Source organism: Tachypleus tridentatus, chromosome 7 (assembly GCF_004210375.1).
Source record: "Tachypleus tridentatus isolate NWPU-2018 chromosome 7, ASM421037v1, whole genome shotgun sequence".
Lineage (NCBI taxonomy): Eukaryota > Metazoa > Arthropoda > Merostomata > Xiphosura > Limulidae > Tachypleus > Tachypleus tridentatus.
Genome location: NC_134831.1, coordinates 91,106,027 through 91,127,179, shown reverse-complemented (window position 1 = coordinate 91,127,179; position 21,153 = coordinate 91,106,027). Strand labels below are relative to the sequence as shown.

At 34.5% G+C, this 21,153-nt stretch overlaps 2 protein-coding genes across 2 annotated transcripts in view; one reads left to right on the top strand and one right to left on the bottom strand.

Moving 5' to 3' along the window:
- LOC143256180 (protein spaetzle-like) overlaps nt 1-21,153 on the bottom strand; it is a 39,479-nt gene that overhangs the window by 6,410 nt on the left and 11,916 nt on the right. The window contains exon 2 of the mRNA XM_076513049.1: nt 3,451-3,683. Within this exon, the coding sequence (XP_076369164.1) occupies nt 3,451-3,683 (233 nt within the window). The remainder of the gene's footprint in view (nt 1-3,450; nt 3,684-21,153) is intronic.
- The window catches only part of LOC143256181 (uncharacterized), a 160,073-nt gene continuing 154,059 nt past the window's right edge, over nt 15,140-21,153 (top strand). Inside the window, exon 1 of the mRNA XM_076513053.1 lies at nt 15,140-15,296. Coding sequence (XP_076369168.1) covers nt 15,258-15,296 — 39 coding nt within the window. The 5' untranslated portion in view covers nt 15,140-15,257. The remainder of the gene's footprint in view (nt 15,297-21,153) is intronic.

Sequence of the window (21,153 nt, the reverse complement as noted above, 5' to 3'; positions counted from 1 at the left end):
TTCTGGTTTCATCACTATGACAATATACGTCTGATTGTTTCTGGTTTCATCACTATGACAATATACGTCTGATTGTTTCTGGTTTCATCACTATGACAATATACGTCTGATTGTTTCTGGTTTCATCACTATGACAAAAAACGTCTGATTGTTTCTAGTTTCATCACTATGACAATATACGTCTGATTGTTTCTAGTTTCATCACTATGACAATATACGTCTGATTGTTTCTAGTTTCATCACTATAACAATATACGTCTGATTGTTTCTAGTTTCACCACTATAACAATATACGTCTGATTGTTTATAGTTCCATCACTACAACAACACACATCTGATTGTTTATAGTTCCATCATTATAACAATACACGTCTGATTGTTTATAGTTTCATCATTATAACAACACACGTCTCATTGTTGCTATTTCCATCACCACAACAATATACGTCTGATTGTTTCTAGTTCCATCACTATAACACATGTCTGATTGTTTATAGTTCCATCATTATAATAATACACGTCTGATTGTTTCTAGTTCCATCACTATAACAACACACGTCTCATTGTTGCTATTTTCATCACCACAACAATATACGTCTGTTTGTTTCTAGTTCCATCACTATAACAACATATATCCATTTGTTTCTATTTCCACCACCACAACAATATACGTCTGATTGTTTCTAGTTCCATCATTATAACAATATACGCTTGATTGTTTATAGTACCATCATTATAACAACACACGTCTGATTGTTTCTTGTTCCATCATAATTTTACCATACACGCCTGATTGTTTATAGTTCCATCATTATAACAACATACGTCTGATTGTTTATAGTTCCATCATTATAACAACACACGTCTGATTGTTTATAGTTCCATCATTATAACAACACACGTCTGATTGTTTATAGTTCCATCACTATAACAACACACGTCTGATTGTTTCTAGTTCCATCACTATAACAACACACGTCTGATTGTTTCTAGTTCCATCACCACAACAATATACGTTTAACTGTTTCTAGTTTCATCACCATGACAATATACGTCTGATTGTTTCTAGTTTTATCACTATAAGAAGTATGTCTGATTTCTTCTAGTTCCATCACTATAACAATATACGTCAGATTGTTTCTAATTCCGTCAGCACAACAATATATGTCTGATTGTTTCTAGTTTGTTTTTAAGACCTAAAATGAACGTTAGTAAGTGAAAGCTGTCTTTAGCCTCTCATAATAGATTTTTCAATTCTCCACCCGTACTTAAAATGATGCAAGCTTATTTAACTATTATTTGTTTTACTATCAGTCTAAATGTTGAATATATATATTAAAGTGTTTAACTTTCATTACATTTATTTCGGTGCTTTTAAAATGACAATAATAAAACGTTTTGTATTAATATATTGTCAGAAAATGGAAACAAAACAAAAACTGAGTCGATAATTACCATAATTAAGTACGAGGCTGACTATCTTAGAAGATCATTTTAAGATATAACACATTACTTGTTACAATACTATGAAAACAAACCAGCGCTACGAAGTACCAAAATGAAATATAAGTGTTCTCTAACTAACATGGGTGCAGTGTTATATAAGTGTTCTCTAACTAACATGGGTGCAGTGTTATATAAGTGTTCATCAACTAACATGGGCGCAGTGTTATATAAGTGTTCACTGACTAACATGGGCGCAGTGTTATATAAGTGTTCACTGACTAACATGGGCGCAGTGTTATATAAGTGTTCACTGACTAACATGGGCGCAGTGTTATATAAGTGTTCACTGACTAACATGGGCGCAGTGTTATATAAGTGTTCACTGACTAACATGGGCGCAGTGTTATATAAGTGTTCACTGACTAACATGGGTGCAGTATTATATAAGTGTTCACTGACTAACATGGGTGCAGTATTATATAAGTGTTCACTGACATGGGCGCAGTGTTATACAAGTGTTCACTAACTAACATGGGTGCAGTATTATATAAGTGTTTACCAACTAACATGGGCGCAGTGTTATATAAGTGTTCACTAACTAACATGGGTGCAGTGTTATATAAGTGTTCACTAACTAACATGGGTGCAGTATTATATAAGTGTTTACCAACTAACATGGGCGCAGTGTTATATAAGTGTTCACTGACTAACATGGGTGCAGCGTTTCGTAATAAACCGGCCTGGTATGGCTTGGTGGATAAAGCACTCGACTCGTAATCTGAGGGTTCGAATCCCTTTTAGCTGTCGGGGCGTTATAATGTAATAGTCAATTCCACTATTCGTTGGTAAAAGAGTAGCTCAAGAGTTGGTGGTGATGACTAGCTGCCTTCCCTCTAGCATTAAACTGCTAAATTAGGGACGGTTAGCACAGATAACCTTCTTGTAGCTTTACGCGAAATTCGAAAAATAAATGCCTAATCTTTAGACAGAATTTTCAAACTAACTTTCACAATAAAGTTTCTGAATTGGTTTTAAATGATTCGGTATTTTTTAGGTTAATAAACCCACGTTTAAATTGTATTGAAAATTTATTAATTTTAACCATGTTATGTTTTATTGTCACTGCTTCTGACCATTATAACAACACACGTGTGATTGTTAATACTGATTAACAACATTATAATGCACATTGCTAAAGGTATGAAAATTAAAACAATGTGCATCAGTTTGACCATTATAACAACACACGTGTGATTGTTTCTATTTTCATCATCATAACAATAAACGTTTGAGTGTTGCCAATAGTAGGAGGTAAGAAAAATTAGCCTTATAAAAATTTATATACAAGGAAAACAACATTTCCCTCTCACACGTTGTCGCCCCCTCTCAGTGTCACAGCGGTATATCTGCGATTTCACCCTGCTAAAAAACCTAGTTTCGATACCAGTGGCAGGAAGAACAGCATAGACAGTCAGCCAGCTTTGTGCTTGATACTAAACATTTTATCCATTAAATAAAATGTTCCTGATATATGCTGCCACCTATTGAATATAAAATGAGCTACTTTGTGAACTTATTAATTATCTCAAAATTCACCTTGGTCGAAGAGAAAAATCTTATTGCGAATTATCCATGTTTTGTAAAAGAAGGGTTAGAATCTTAGCAATGCTTTTTTCTCTTTTTGTTCATTGAGATTCATGTAACTAGCATTAGAATGAACAAATTCAAAACTTAGCTAAGCCTAGTAAGTTAGCAGTTGAAAGTACTAATTAACGCTGACTTACGTGAACTCCTATTCGAAATACGAATTTTAAGGCTTAAGACATCGCTCTGTTTTTCATCACTTAAACTTGTAGTTTATGTGTAGAGGAAAACTAAATGTTTAACAAAATATTAAACCATTTTTACAAAGCATTTTAACAACAATGATTTGACACATTAGTATAGTTTTCTACGTTAACCAGTTAAAAACAATTACTCGTGAATCATTAAAATGGAGATTACGTGGGATAATCAGGTACATCCTCACAGAATGCTAAACTGTTATTTAACGCACAATAAGGTTTTCCAGATTTATCAATAGATGGTGCCAAAGGCCTGTGTTTTTCTACAGGGAAAAGCACGATGTCATCTGAAGAGTTATTTGGAGCCGACACTTCTGCTTTTTGGGAAGTAGACAGACGGCGATCAGTAGGCTGCAAACTTACACTTGTCCCTACACAATAGCTCGTAAATACCTGAAAATAAAGATTGTTATTGGTAAAAAGAGTAAACAAATGCAGGGTTATACTTATGTATTATAAGTAATAAATTACAGACGAAAATTCACGTTTCTTAGAAAGTAATAACTTTTCAATGATGTAATGTACCACTGCCTAATGTGTGCCTGAAAGGGGGATATAGAGGAACAACAGGTAGTGGTTTATGGGCGACACATCCGATCATTAACTTATATACTGCTGGTCAAAATCTTAAGGCCAATGAACATAAAGAAAAAAATATGCATTTTGCGTTGTGAGACTTAACCACTTATTTGAGTAGAGCTTCGAAAGATGGAAATAAGAAAATGGAAAATAAAAATAAAAACCTTTTTGAGCATTTAATAGGGAAAATGTGAACACTATGAAATTAGTCTAAATATCAGTTGTCAAAAGTTTAAGACCATACTGAAACGAAGCGTTAATCGGTAAACACGTAACGAAATTTAATCATTTGTGTTCAAGCATTAGCGTTGCCTACATCTCCCACTGACATCTCCTGTGTTACATTGGGTAAAAACATGGCAAAGGCTAAAAAGTTGACAGAGTCTGAACGTGGCAGAATTGTCGAGCTGCAAAAGCAAGGCTTCTCTCAACGTGCCATCGCTGGTGAGATTGGGCGTAGTAAAACTGCTGTTGCAAATTTCTTAAAAGACCCTGAGGGACATGGAACGAGAATTTCAAGCGGTCGGCTCAAGAGAATTTCGCCGGCGTTGAGCAGGAGGATTCGACGGGTTGTCCAGCAAGATACCAGCCGATCGTCGAACCAGATTAAGGCCCTTACGGACGCAGAATGGCTTTAAAAACCGTAAACGTCTTCAAAGGCCATGCCTCCTTCCACACCACGAAACAGCTCAGTGAAACTTTGCTGAGAAGCACCAAATATGGGAAATAGAAAAGTGGAAGAAGGTTTTGTTCTCTGATGAGAAAACATTTAACCTGGATGGTCCAGATGGCTTCCAACGTCACTGGCACGCTAAGGATATCCCATCGGAGACATTTTCTACACGACACAGTGGAGAAGGTTCCATCATGATCTGAGGTGCCTTCTCCTTCTATGGAACAATGGAGCTTCAGATTATACAGGAGCGGCAAACAGTAGCTGGCTACGTTGGCATGTTGAAGAAAGCATCCTTATTGACTGAAGGCCCTCGCTTGTGTGGAAATGACTAGATCTTTCAGCAGCACAACGCTGCAATTCACAATACCCGCAGAACAAAGGACTTTTTCATGGCAAATAACGTGATTCTTTTGGACCATTCAGTGTGTTTGCCTGAACTGAACCCCATTGAAAATGTTTGGGAGTGGATGGAAAGGGAAGTCTATAGAAATGGACGTCAATTCCAAACAGTGCATAATCTTCGTGAAGCCATCTTCACCACTTGGAATAACATTCCAGCCAGTCTTCTTATTACGCTTATGTCGACCATGCTAAAGCGAATGTTTGAACTTATTCGCAATGAAGGCCGTGCAACTCACTACTGAGACCTCTTGTTGGATATTTCCTACCCTGTTTAGGACTTTCTTTTGGTATGGTATTAAACTTTTGATCAGCTAGTATTTAGGCTACTTCCATAGTGTTCACATTTTCCCTATTAAATGCTAAAAAAGGTTTTTTATTTTTATTTTCCCTTTTCTTATTTTCATCTTTCGAAGCTCTACTCAAATAAGTGGTTCAGTCTAACAACGCAAAATGCATATTTTTTCTTTATGCTCATTGGCCTAAAGATTTTGGCCAGCAGTGTATATCACTGTAGATACTAATACAACCCTGTAACTCAAGTGCTTTGGAAAACGCTTTTTCTTCATTTCATCATTTTTTCGTGAACTTACATATTTTTCTAATATCATATATGTCACTATGCCACTCTAAAATTCTCATTGTCTATTGGTAGATGTCAGAAATGTGGCATCACATATGACACTTCAGCGGAGGAGTTTAAGAGTGCATGCGGAGGTTGCTGTGAAAACGAAAATACAGAGAGACAATGGCCTTTCCACATAAACTACATTAGTAATTCCCTTGTGAGGACACCCATCTTACATTTCTGCTTTATGTATATAGAATCGTCGTGTGACAGCACACCCTTATGTATTTTTTCATAACTTTTATCCATGTTTCAAACTCAGAACACGGAATATTACACATTTATAACACTACATTACACACTTATAACACTACATTACACACTTATAACACTACATTACACACTTATAACACTACATTACACACTTATAACACTACATTACACACTTATAACACTACATTACACATTTATAACACTAAACTGAACGAAGAAACCACAAGTAAATTTCTTCATTCTACGAGTGACGCTCCAGAACAATCCCGGAAAAAATTATTTCATCAAGTAATACTTTAAAAGAAACCAGGAAATATCCTACGTTTTACGAGCGACACTCCATACTCTCTGTAAAATTAACGGTTGCGCAACGTTCAATACGAATACTAGATTAATCACTGTACGTTCTAGCAAAACAGCAAATAAAACTTGAAACTTCATATCAGACACAGATTTTTGAGAAATCTCCTGGACGTGTTTGTTGTACTGAAGCCCCAGACATGTATGTTTGTTTGTCACTGTCTCTTATTGTTACCAAACGTAAAATGCGAGAAAAATAAGGTGACAACTCTGTCATTTCTTTTGTCTAACAAAGCAGTCTTAAAATGTTGATATAGTAAAACCTCTGATTAACTTTAAGTAACAACCAAGTTCAGCAAAAGTTGAAAGTTTTCTGAGAGTTTAATTCAGTTTACCCTAGTTTTACAATACGAGAATAGGAGAGCATTTAATACCTTATTCAATAAGATATATGAACAAATAACTTGAATTAATTAGAACAATTAGCTTAAAGACAATTTACTTCAAATACAATTTCTCCTCACATCAAAAGAAATACAGGGGATTCAAATCAAACTACCATCTGAGTCTCAATGTGATATATAAAGATATTTTATTTATCTGTCTCTCGCTGGTACATCACTAACTCTATGGATTTACAACGCTAAAAATCAGAGATCGATTCCCCTCAGTAGATTCAGTAGGTAGCCCAATGTGGCTTTGCTGTGAGAAAACCCACACTCGCTCATTTATCTGATTTATTGTTAATTATCTATTGTAATATTTACAGAAACGATTCTACTTTTGTTGCTTAAAACTTGATGTCTATATTCGCCATAATAGGTCGGATTAGGCCTAGGTGATTTTCAAAAAGAATTTTGAATATGCAAATTAGCAAGTCACACGAAAATATCGGCTATTACAAAATCACTGTAGAATGGATGTATGAAAACTAAATCTTTACATAGTTTATAACACATTGTTACTGAAAATTCATCGATTTTGGGAAGGATATGTGGCAGCCCTTTTGGACGTAACACATTTACACGTTCTGGCTAAAAGGTGAGTCCATATCGTGGATTTAGATTTTAAAACATGTGGGTGTCCAATGTACTTAATGATATCGGAAGTAAAAGAATATTAATCATCTTGGAGAACCAGGACCATCAAGTAGAGAGACCTGCCAAAAGTCGTGTGAAAAGCATGGCAAGCAAATTGTGGCGATTTGTAACAGGTTAAAGTCCACGAACACAAAATCCAGTTGTAAGACTTATTCATGTGTTTCGGTAAACGGCATGCGACATAATAAAGAAGGACGATGTGTCTCGAAAAGGGACACATATCACATGTATGAAAGCAGCTTCTACGACTCATTTATTCAACCCTGACATATATAAGATCTTAAAATAAAACGGATATTCTTGCTAGTGCATATGAATATATAGCAGTCATATCTACGCACACAATGCCTTTGGATGTCTATACTCTAAGACTATGAAAACGGGCAGTGGAAAACTGTCGTTTTAATACATTGTTAGGTTTATGGAGAGTCTGCAGGAAGGAGGCGTGTACATTAAACGTAACAATCTTACCAAGGAATCTTTCGTTATAAAACCTGTACTACAAGGCCATTTTATAGATATAAATTGTCAACATTATCATAAACAAAAGTACGAAAATGGACTATAGCTACGTGGTGTGTCTCCAAAATCGCTTCACCATAACGTACTCAACGTCTTTGTATAAACATCATGTGTGTGTATGTCTAATTAAAGTTAACCACGCCATATGTTATCAGTTATGTACAGTTAATTGTCCTTCAGTCACATTTATATCTTGTTCTCGACTTTATAACTTCTAAATAAAAATAAAAAATTAAATATACTTCTTAATATATTACGTAAGTGACAAGTTTGTGAAGGTTTAAAACTGGTCCGATAGAAGGAAACAGGCCAAAGTAGATCTTAACCAGAGACATACAGTTAAGTCGGCTAAAGACTCTATTACCGTGCTCTAATAACAAACAGTTTAAGTGTTTCATTTATAAACTTTCTCGACTTTTTATTTATATTCTATGTGTATGTTGGTTATTAATTTTCCTTTAACTATGATGTAAGTGATTTTCTATTTACTGTAATATCCAAGTTAGATTGCAACTGATCTTTCGATGGTGTCAATTTATCAATACAGAATCTATTTTAGATATTTTAATATAACCTCAATTTGATATTAGCTAAGTGTTTACTCACACTAACTGTGTAGCTACAGACTGACGCTGTACAGTATGTTGTGTGTCAATGTTTACTAACACTAACTGTGTAACTACAGACTGACGCTGTACAGTATGTTGTGTGTCAATGTTTACTAACACTAACTGTGTAACTACAGACTGACACTGTACAGTATGTTATGTGTCAGTGTTTACTAACCCTAACTGTGTAGCTACAGACTGACACTGTACAGTATGTTATGTGTCAGTGTTTACTAACCCTAACTGTGTAGCTACAGACTGACACTGTACAGTATGTTGTGTGTCAGTGTTTACTAACACTAACTTTGTAGCTACGGACTGACACTATATAGTATGTTGTGTGTCAATGTTTACTACCACTAGCTGTAAACGTCAGACTAAGGTTTCATCATCACAAGGAATATGATGGTGACAATGATGGTGGTACGTGTATTAAAGACGTTTTAACCAACATACCAGTACATTTCTTCGAGGTCAGATAATATATACGGCTACTAAAAGTGAACAAAGTAGTTAAGACAACACAATTACCGGTTTACTGGTGAGTTTTTAGGGACTGCCTGATGAATTAAGTATTTACTGAATCAACAGTCAATATCAGTCGTTGTTAAGGTAAACAACGTGATTTGTCATAATAGTAAATAAATAACCTCTTTGTATAATAAAACAAAATATTCTACACTGATAATTATGTTTCAAACCGTGGATATGGTTGAAATACATGCGTTTGTATTTATTGAACCCGTCATTTGTATAGTTACTAAATGTTAGGTAGATGAAAGTTATACAAAAATTTAAATATATAAATGGCTGTCTATAGAAGTTCTAAATTTAGAACCCTTAAAATTATATCTATATAAATATAACAGTCGTGTCCGTCCCATGTCCATATGTATATAATTATAGAAGTAGTGTCTCTCCCATGTCCATATCAAAACATCAGTAGTGTTTGTCAAATGTGCATATAGATATAACAGTATAGTCTGTCTTATGTCCAGATGAATATAACAGTCGTGTTTGTCCCATGTCCATTTAAATATGACAGTCGTGTCTGTCCTACTTTCCTATGTGTATAAATATAACAGTGGTGTCTGTTGTATGCCCATATCAATATAACAGTCGTGTTTGTCCTTTGTCAATATAAATATAAAAGTAGTGCCTGTCCAATGTCCGTATAAATATAACATTAGTGTTTATCCTATGTCCCGTATGTACGTAAAGATAACAGTCGTGTCTGTCCTACGTTCAGATAAATGTAACAGTGGTATATGTCCTATGTCCATATAAATATAACAGTAGTGTGTGCCCTATGTCCATATAAATATAACAGTCGTGTGTGCCCTATGTCCATATAAATATAACAGTCGTGTGTGCCCTATGTCCATATAAATATAACAGTCGTGTCTGTTCTACGTTCAGATAAATGTAACAGTAGTGTCTGTCCTATGTCCATATAAATATAACAGTAGTGTGTGCCCTATGTCCAAATAAATATAACAGTCGTGTCTGTTTTACGTACAGATAAATGTAACAGTAGTGTCTGCCCTATGTCCATATAAATATAACAGTTGTTCATATAAATATAACAGTAGTGTGTGCCCTATGCCCATATAAATATAACAGTAGTGTGTGCCCTATGCCCATATAAATATAACAGTAGTGTGTGCCCTATGCCCATATAAATATAACAGTAGTGTGTGCCCTATGTCCATATAAATATAACAGTAGTGTGTGCCCTATGTCCATATAAATATAACAGTCGTGTCTGTTCTACGTACAGATAAATGTAACAGTAGTGTCTGCCCTATGTCCATATAAATATAACAGTTGTTCATATAAATATAACAGTAGTGTGTGTCCTATGTCCATATAAATATAACAGTAGTGTCTGCCCTATGTCCATATAAATATAACAGTCGTGTCTGTTCTACGTTCAGATAAATGTAACAGTAGTGTCTGCCCTATGTCCATATAAATATAACAGTTGTCCATATAAATATAACAGTAGTGTCTGCCCTATGTTCAAATAAATATAACAGTCGTGTCTGTTCTACGTTCAGATAAATGTAACAGTAGTGTCTGTCCTATGTCCATATAAATATAACAGTAGTGTGTGCCCTATGTCCATATAAATATAACAGTCGTGTCTGTTCTACGTTCAGATAAATGTAAAAGTAGTGTCTGCCCTATGTCCATATAAATATAACAGTTGTCCATATAAATCTAACAGTAGTGTCTGTCCTATGTCCATATAAATATAACAGTCGTGTCTGTTCTACGTTCAGATAAATCTAACAGTAGTGTCTGTCCTATGTCCATATAAATATAACAGTCGTGTCTGTTCTACGTTCAGATAAATGTAACAGTAATGTCTGTCCTATGTCCATATAAATATAACAGTAGTGTGTGCCCTATGTCCAAATAAATATAACAGTCGTGTCTGTTCTATGCTCAGATAAATGTAACAGTAGTGTCTGTCCTATGTCCATATAAATATAACAGTAGTGTGTGCCCTATGTCCATATAAATATAACAGTAGTGTGTGCCCTATGTCCATATAAATATAACAGTCGTGTCTGTTCTACGTTCAGATAAATGTAACAGTAGTGTCTGTCATATGTCCATATAAATATAACAGTAGTGTGTGCCCTATGTCCATATAAATATAACAGTAGTGTCTGTCATATGTCCATATAAATATAACAGTAGTGTGTGCCCTATGTCCATATAAATATAACAGTCGTGTCTGTTCTACGTTCAGATAAATGTAACAGTAGTGTCTGTCCTATGTCCATATAAATATAACAGTAGTGTGTGCCCTATGTCCAAATAAATATAACAGTCGTGTCTGTTCTACGTTCAGATAAATGTAACAGTAGTGTCTGCCCTATGTCCATATAAATATAACAGTTGTTCATATAAAGATAACAGTAGTGTGTGCCCTATGTCCATATAAATATAACAGTCGTGTCTGTTCTACGTTCAGATAAATGTAACAGTAGTGCCTGTCCTATGTCCATATAAATATAACAGTCGTGTCTGTTCTACGTTCAGATAAATGTAACAGTAGTGTCTGTCCTATGTCCATATAAATATAACAGTAGTGTGTGCCCTATGTCTATATTAAAATATCAGTAGCGTCTGTCCTATGCCCATATAAATATAACAGTCGTGTTTGTCCTATGTCTATTTTACAATTTCTCAAGGTGTGAATGAATCTTCACCAAAATGTATGTGGAGATTCATTAGGTGTATGCCAAGTTACAAAAGCATTTTCCTGTCTAAAGTTTGCGTTTTCTGGTTTGTATGTTTTGTTGTTTCTATGGACGTTTTTGTATTTACTTTACCAATTTCGACAAGATAGTTTGTTGGGTCCATGCCGAGATATATGAAGGTTCTACATTTTACGTTTTGTTGTTTGTATGGAAGTTTTTGTCACCATTACAGAAAAGAGAAGCAACTTGTCATGTCATAAGATAACCTTTCATTAATAATGAATTTACATAAGTTCTGTCCAAGGAACGGGTGCCCCAGCTTGTCTGTGCTGATCAGTATTCTAGTTTTGAAATACACATGTTAGGAACTTGAAAACAGAAATTACCTCACTTTTGAAATTCACGAATCTTTTTTTTTAAATCATTAATAGCATTCTAGACTGCTTTTTACAAATAAGTTACCGGCTCCAGTAATATGAGCAACATAATATAATTTGGTTTACTAATGGAAAACTTCCATTAACGAGTATGGTAATACAAAAGTGACTGAGTTCAAAGGTTTATATTTATTTAAAATTATCTGTCCCAGTGACTCAGCGGTAAGTCTAAAAGGTTATAACGCTAAAAATCGGGTTTCGATGCCAGTGGTGGGCACAAGAGAGATAATTTTACGCATAACCACAAAGAAACAAAAAACGGTTAACCTCAAAGTAATCGTAAATTTTCTCTTCCTAAATAAGAATAAACTGAATTTTTTTTCTAACATCTGTGCTGGTTTACATTCTTCTGTGTCGGTTTACATTCTTCTGTGTCGGTTTACATTCTTCTGTGTCGGTTTACATTCTTCTGTGTCGGTTTACATTCTTCTGTGTCGGTTTACATTCTTCTGTGTCGGTTTACATTCTTCTGTGCTGGTTTACATTCTTCAATAGACATTCCCAGCATCCAATTAGCAACCCTCATGGAATTCACCACGATGAAGACAAACTTCATGTTCAACAACCACAACTATATACAAACATGGCCTAAGCATGGACAACCCAGTATCACCAGTTCTAGCCAATATTTTTATGACACAAGTTGAAACACAAGCAGTTAACACAGCATTACATCCACCACTATACTGGTACAGATATGTAGACGACACGATTGCGGGATTCACATCTACAGAACACACACTTAATTTTTTCAATCACATTAACTCTATACATCCCAACATTAACTTCACATGTGAACACATGAAATATCATTTCTTAACCTCAAAATTACAAGAATCGATACACAATTTAAAACAGGAATTCAGCAAAATATCACCCATTCTGGACTATACATTCCTTGGGACTCAGCATGTGAAACAAAACAAAAACTTAACATACTAAGAAACCAAATAAACACAGCCATAAAACTATGCTCACCAGATAAAATTAACGATGAATTAGACAAAATAAAACAATACTTCACCAACATCAATAAGTTTCCTCCACAAACCGTAGAAAACATTATACACACACACACCTAGACAGAAAGCAAAATCAACCAACAAAAGTAAATATATCTCACGAATCAAAAAATCAAGAAACCATATACTGCTACATACCATATATTCCTGACATCAGCAGAAAATTAACCAACATTTGGCAAAAACTAGTCACAAAATATGACATTCCAGTTAATACCAATTTTATTCAAAAACCAGGCACAAGACTGAGGTCTATACTATGTAAAAACTACACTGACAAACACCACACCAACATTATTTATAAAATACAATGTGATAACTGCCACGACTTCTATATTGGAGAAACAAGTAGAAAAATGGAAACCAGATTCAAAGAACATAAAAAGTCACCTTCACACGTTTTCAAACATTGCAAATCAAATAAACACAACATAACCAGAGAAAACACCCAAATACTAAATAAAGAAACAAACATAAACAAACGCAAAATTAAAGAAGCCTTACTTATACAACAACTCAAGCCCAAAATAAACCAATACAAAGGCACTCCTTTATACCTATACTAATAAATATAATCAAACATCTAAGCACGCCCTCTACATTCCCACACTCAGTTACACAACCACCTTCAAACATGTGGTCAGCTATCGGTCAGTTAACTCTTTTTCTTTTTGAACCTGAAGAAGAAGGTCGAAATATTGTTCGCTCCTCTACATAAAAAAATTCTCAATCCATACCAGCCGTTTTTAAATATATAGGCCTATTGTGTCACACAGAACAAATATAGTAAGCCCATTGTGCCACACAGTTTTGAAGTCGATTTCGATATTATTATTCACGATTTTAAACCCATTTCGTTTTGGTTTCCAAATGTGCTTTTCCACAGCATGATAAACAACACAGGGATTACGGTCTCCAAGCCAAGTTACACACCATCACCACAGTGTAGTAAACACCATCACCACAACATGGTAAACACCATTACCTCAGTGTGGTAAACACCATCACTACAACATGGTAAACACCATCACCTCAGTGTAGTAAACACCATCACTACAACATGGTAAACACCATCACCTCAGTGTAGTAAACACCATCACCACAACATGGTAAACATCATCACCTCAGTGTAGTAAACACCATCACCACAACATGGTAAACACCATCACCTCAGTGTAGTAAACACCATCACCACAACATGGTAAACACCATCATCTCAGTGTAGTAAACACCATCACCATGCTGCCTTCTCTCTAGTCACTGGTTCAATAGATGAAAGGTAATAAATACATTTAGCGTTTCACCATAAATACAAATAACAAGTACCTTAACATAGGGGACCGGCATGGCCAGGTGTTTAATCTGAGGGTTGCGGATTCGAATCCATGTCACATCAAACATATTCGCCTTTTCAACCGTGGGAGCGTTACAATGTGACGATCAGTCGTACTATTCGTTGGTAAAAAATAGCCCCACAGTTGGCAGTTAGTGGTGATTACTAGCTGCCTTCCCTCTAGTCTTACATTGATAAACTAGGGACGGATAGCGCAGATAGCCATTGTGTAGCTTTGCGTGAAAGAAAAACAAAGCTAAACCTTAACTTAGACCACGCCATCTTTTAAGATGCATAAAACATTCATCACTTTATCAAACATTACACAAATAACCGAATGGTATGTTCTATTTTACCAGTAAATGTTCGATTACCTATCACTTACCGAACATATTCGCCGTTTCAGATGTACAAGCATCAAAACGAAACGGTCAAGCCAACTATTTGTTGGTAAAATAATAGCCCAAGAGATGGCGGTGGGAAAAGATTATTATCTGCATTCCCTTAGTATATCACTGTTAAATAAGAGGCAACTGAGCGAGATAGTCCTCGATTACTTTTATGTAAAATGAAATTCAAAACAAACTGAATTATCCTAGTGTTCCTTTTTGTAAGTTTTTGAATGTAGCGCGTATCGAGACAAAAACGTAAGTACAATAACTCGCGCTTCAGAGGAAGTGTGTGCCATTACTGTAAAACAACATGATTTTTACATGCAAAGACACTCACAGTCACAAAAGTAAAGGAAAATGATAATAACCGTATATATTTTCTGTCTGATTTATCCATTTGTAAGTCTCTGCGTTCCAGATAGATTTTTATAAACACAAATATGAGGAAAGAAGTTTAGTCGTTCTTCCAACAGTTTCAGCCATAAGGACAAATGTGACATCTTCTCCAAGGGCAGTCAACAATATTGTTTGAATTCGCTTGTGATGAAACCATTTGGCAGAAGTTCAAGGAAAACTTGTCAGGTTGGTAATCGCAATAGAGATCGGTGGTAAAGTATGACATAGTACATATCATAGTGTAAGATGAAGAAATCATTGAAATAATTGTAATCCACAAAAAATAATTAAGTATGACTTAATAACTATGGTGTAATGTTGTGTAGACGGGTGTAGAGAGTACAATATAGAGTGACGTAGTGTAGACGGGTGTAGAGAGTACAATATAGAGTGACGTAGTGTAGACGGGTGTAGAGAGTACAATATAGAGTGACGTAGTGTAGACGGGTGTAGAGAGTACAATATAGAGTGACGTAGTGTAGACGGGTGTAGAGAGTACAATATAGAGTGACGTAGTGTTTTCAAAGAGTGAAATCTCTACATTTCAAGGGCACCCTTCGACTCTGTCCATATTTCCTCTATAGCACGGTTGCCTTAAAGAAGTACAAAATAGCTGAATATATCGTAATGATGAATTATAAATAGTGTAATAAAATCGAAAGATGTAATGTAATTTACAAATCGTTTGTTTGTTTGTTTGTTTTTGAATTTCGCACAAAGCTACTCGAGGGATATCTGTGCTAGCCGTCCCTAATTTAGCAGTGTAAGACTAGAGGGAAGGCAGCTAGTCATCACCGCCCACCGCCAACTCTTGGGCTACTTTTTTACCAACGAATAGTGGGATTGACCGTAACATTATAACGCCCCCACGGCTGGGAGGGCGAGCATGTTTGGAGCGAAGAGGATGCGAACCCGCGACCCTCAGATTACGAGTCGCACGCCTTAACACGCTTGGCCCAAATCGTTTGTTAAAGTGTCAATGTGTGAAATGGATTATAAAGGTTGAAAATGAATTATGGGTAATGTGAGTGAGTATATGATGAAAAAAAGTGAAATATATGTGTAAAGAACAAGACACGTGACATAGATGTAGAACATGACGTGATCGATATTCAGGGTTTTAAGCATCTAACTGGTAGTCTTAGTACAGTTGTATTTAACTAACTGGTAGTCTTAGTACAGTTGTATTTAACTAACTGGTAGTCTTAGTACAGTTGTATTTAACTAACTGGTAGTCTTAGTACAGTTGTATTTAACTAACTGGTAGTCTTAGTACAGTTGTATTTAACTAACTGGTAGTCTTAGTACAGTTGTATTTAACTAACTGGTAGTCTTAGTACAGTTGTATTTAACTAACTGGTAGTCTTAGTACAGTTGTATTTAACTAACTGGTAGTCTTAGTACAGTTGTATTTAACTAACTGGTAGTCTTAGTACAGTTGTATTTAACTAACTGGTAGTCTTAGTACAGTTGTATTTAACTAACTGGTAGTCTTAGTACAGTTGTATTTAACTAACTGGTAGTCTTAGTACAGTTGTATTTAACTAACTGGTAGTCTTAGTACAGTTGTATTTAACTAACTGGTAGTCTTAGTACAGTTGTATTTAACTAACTGGTAGTCTTAGTACAGTTGTATTTAACTAACTGGTAGTCTTAGTACAGTTGTATTTAACTAACTGGTAGTCTTAGTACAGTTGTATTTAACTAACTGGTAGTCTTAGTACAGTTGTATTTAACTAACTGGTAGTCTTAGTACAGTTGTATTTAACTAACTGGTAGTCTTAGTACAGTTGTATTTAACTAACTGGTAGTCTTAGTACAGTTGTATTTAACTAACTGGTAGTCTTAGTACAGTTGTATTTAACTAACTGGTAGTCTTAGTACAGTTGTATTTAACTAACTGGTAGTCTTAGTACAGTTGTATTTAACTAACTGGTAGTCTTAGTACAGTTGTATTTAACTAACTGGTAGTCTTAGTACAGTTGTATTTAACTAACTGGTAGTCTTAGTACAGTTGTATTTAACTAACTGGTAGTCTTAGTACAGTTGTATTTAACTAACTGGTAGTCTTAGTACAGTTGTATTTAACTAACTGGTAGTCTTAGTACAGTTGTATTTAACTAACTGGTAGTCTTAGTACAGTTGTATTTAACTAACTGGTAGTCTTAGTACAGTTGTATTTAACTAACTGGTAGTCTTAGTACAGTTGTATTTAACTAACTGGTAGTCTTAGTACAGTTGTATTTAACTAACTGGTAGTCTTAGTACAGTTGTATTTAACTAACTGGTAGTCTTAGTACAGTTGTATTTAACTAACTGGTAGTCTTAGTACAGTTGTATTTAACTAACTGGTAGTCTTAGTACAGTTGTATTTAACTAACTGGTAGTCTTAGTACAGTTGTATTTAACTAACTGGTAGTCTTAGTACAGTTGTATTTAACTAACTGGTAGTCTTAGTACAGTTGTATTTAACTAACTGGTAGTCTTAGTACAGTTGTATTTAACTAACTGGTAGTCTTAGTACAGTTGTATTTAACTAACTGGTAGTCTTAGTACAGTTGTATTTAACTAACTGGTAGTCTTAGTACAGTTGTATTTAACTAACTGGTAGTCTTAGTACAGTTGTATTTAACTAACTGGTAGTCTTAGTACAGTTGTATTTAACTAACTGGTAGTCTTAGTACAGTTGTATTTAACTAACTGGTAGTCTTAGTACAGTTGTATTTAACTAACTGGTAGTCTTAGTACAGTTGTATTTAACTAACTGGTAGTCTTAGTACAGTTGTATTTAACTAACTGGTAGTCTTAGTACAGTTGTATTTAACTAACTGGTAGTCTTAGTACAGTTGTATTTAACTAACTGGTAGTCTTAGTACAGTTGTATTTAACTAACTGGTAGTCTTAGTACAGTTGTATTTAACTAACTGGTAGTCTTAGTACAGTTGTATTTAACTAACTGGTAGTCTTAGTACAGTTGTATTTAACTAACTGGTAGTCTTAGTACAGTTGTATTTAACTAACTGGTAGTCTTAGTACAGTTGTATTTAACTAACTGGTAGTCTTAGTACAGTTGTATTTAACTAACTGGTAGTCTTAGTACAGTTGTATTTAACTAACTGGTAGTCTTAGTACAGTTGTATTTAACTAACTGGTAGTCTTAGTACAGTTGTATTTAACTAACTGGTAGTCTTAGTACAGTTGTATTTAACTAACTGGTAGTCTTAGTACAGTTGTATTTAACTAACTGGTAGTCTTAGTACAGTTGTATTTAACTAACTGGTAGTTTTAGTACAGGTTTTATTTCTAGATTTCGCTGACATTATCGCATAACATTAAGTTAGAGTTTTGATTAGAACAATATAATTAGAATAATTGTTTAAATTATTTGTATTTCACCAAAGTGTGACGTTACTGTTAGTAAGTGAATACTGTGGAGAAACACTGTACATAAACATGGGAGTATTCAATCCCTACTGTACCAAATACATGAACATATCCATGTATTTGAACCTTTTTGTTTGTTGCTGGGTCCCCCGATAGAACAGTGGTAACTATTCGCTAAAATCAGGGGTTCTATTCCGTTCGTGATAGCCAGCAGATAGCCCGATGTGTCTTTACTATAAGAAAACATATACTTTGTTGCCGATATGTATACACTTAACATATAGACTTCATTTTCTCAAAGATCCATAGTCTAATGGGAGAAAAATGTGTTTTACTGGTAAAGCCTGAGTATTACTCTACGTGTGTGTATAAAAACAATAAAAATAGAACATTGATCTAAACCAGTACAACAAAGATCCATAGTCTAATGGGAGAAAAATGTGTTTTACTGGTAAAGCCTGAGTATTACTCTACGTGTGTGTATAAAAACAATAAAAATAGAACATTGATCTAAACCAGTACAACAGAAACAGTTAATGTCTTTGGTAAGATGTTACAAAACATAACACAACAGTAGCACGGTAATGTGGTTAACCGTAATGAAGCCAATAAAAACAATGTTGAAGATGTCAAACACGGATTACCCTCCAACATTACCAAACGTATCATATATACTTAAATTCTAGAACGTTCTTGTTTAATTTTTATTTCGGGTAATTATTTGAGTATGTATTTCAATTTTTTAACGTAAGACAGTTAAGCATCAGAGAAGTGACAGTAAAACAGTTTTTTTTTTAAATTGAGTCACATGGCACGTGTAGTTTTAAAACAAAGATGACCAGTTTAATTTGATTACTATCAACAATGTAACTGGCAACATTTTGAGTATCTTCTTGGAAAAACCGGCTCTAAGACTTTTAGTAAATGTATAGAGTGGATACTTTAGACAAGGAACAGCGTCACTTGGCATACGACGACTTTTGAATGACTCGGAGGAAAAAACATGTTGCTGTGTTACTACACAACATACCATTGTATTACTACACAACATACCATTGTATTACTACACAACATACTATTCTAATGTTCAAAGTGAATACTATGAATTAAAAGAGTGTAAGATAACATATAAAGAAATAAGGTTAAAGTAGTGGATTGTAGTGTATAAAATATCATGACATTTACAAACTGGTTAGACATAAAAGTAAGGTGTTATGAAGTAGAGATGGCTGGTGAAGTCAAGAAAAAATTTGAAGTAGAAAAAAATATAAGAAAATGTCATGAAAAATTACATGAACGTATTGAAGGTGTAACCTCACAACATAACGAACTAAAAGGAGAGATTGAAGTTGATGGTATATGGCAAAAAGTTCTCATTATGGTCAACACTAAGGCTATTTACTAAACACGTAACGAAAAGTAATATCGAGGAAGGAGACAAGTTATGATAATGTGTTTAATAGTAGTTACATGAAACATGAGTCATGGAACCAAACAAGTATAAGGCATCCAGTCCTAAACTATCCCTGTCATGATTGATCCTGTGGGTGATGCACGTGGTTAAACAAATAATATAAATTAATGTAGGATATTATTAGGGCTAAACGGAATTAGAAATGAGACCAAATTCAATACTTAAATTTTGAATTTTAATCTAAACTCTTAATGAAGGCTGCAGGAATATAAATTAATATCGTACACGTCATAAAATAATGTTAGAAATTGCAAAACAAGTCGTCTCGACAATGTCATATTTATAATTAAACTCTACCTTATAAAATATCGTCTGAAGTCGTTGGAAAATAGAATCTTCTAAGACGTTTATTGAAAAAAAAACTATTTTTCTAATCACACTTTGGTTTATACACTTAAACACACGTCGAAAATACGCAAATATAACTTTGTACAGTTTGACGTGAAACACATTCACTATTCAACAATTCATGTAGGGCAAAAATAAAACAATTAGAACACATTAGTAAACAACCAACTGTTGTCTAGTACATCTGTTATCTAGTACATTTGTTATTTAGTAAACAACCATCTGTTGTCTAGTATATCTGATATCTAGTACACAACCAACTGTTGTCTAGTACATCTGTTATCTAGTACATTTGTTATTTAGTAAACAACCATCTGTTGTCTAGTATATCTGATATCTAGTACACAACCATCTGTTGTGTAGTACATCTAATATTTAATACACAGCTATCTGTTGTCTTGTACATCTGTTATCTAACACACAACCATCCATTGTCTAGTACACAACCATCTGTTGTGTAGTACATCTAATATTTAATACACAGCTATCTGTTGTCTTGTACATCTGTTATCTAACACACAACCATCCATTGTCTAGTACACAACCATCTGTTTAGTACATCTGTTGTCTAATACACAACCATCTGTTCTCTAGTGCACCTGTTATCTAGTACACAACCATCTCTCGTTTACTACATCTGTTATCTAGTACACAACCATCTGTTGTCTAGAACATCTATTATCTTGTACACAATCATCTGTTTTCTGGAACATCTGTTATCTAGTAGACAATCATCGTTGTATCGTACATCTGTTGTTTAGTATATAACCATCTGTTGTTTACTACATGTGTTACCTAGTACACAACCATCTGTTATTTATAACATCTGTTATCCTA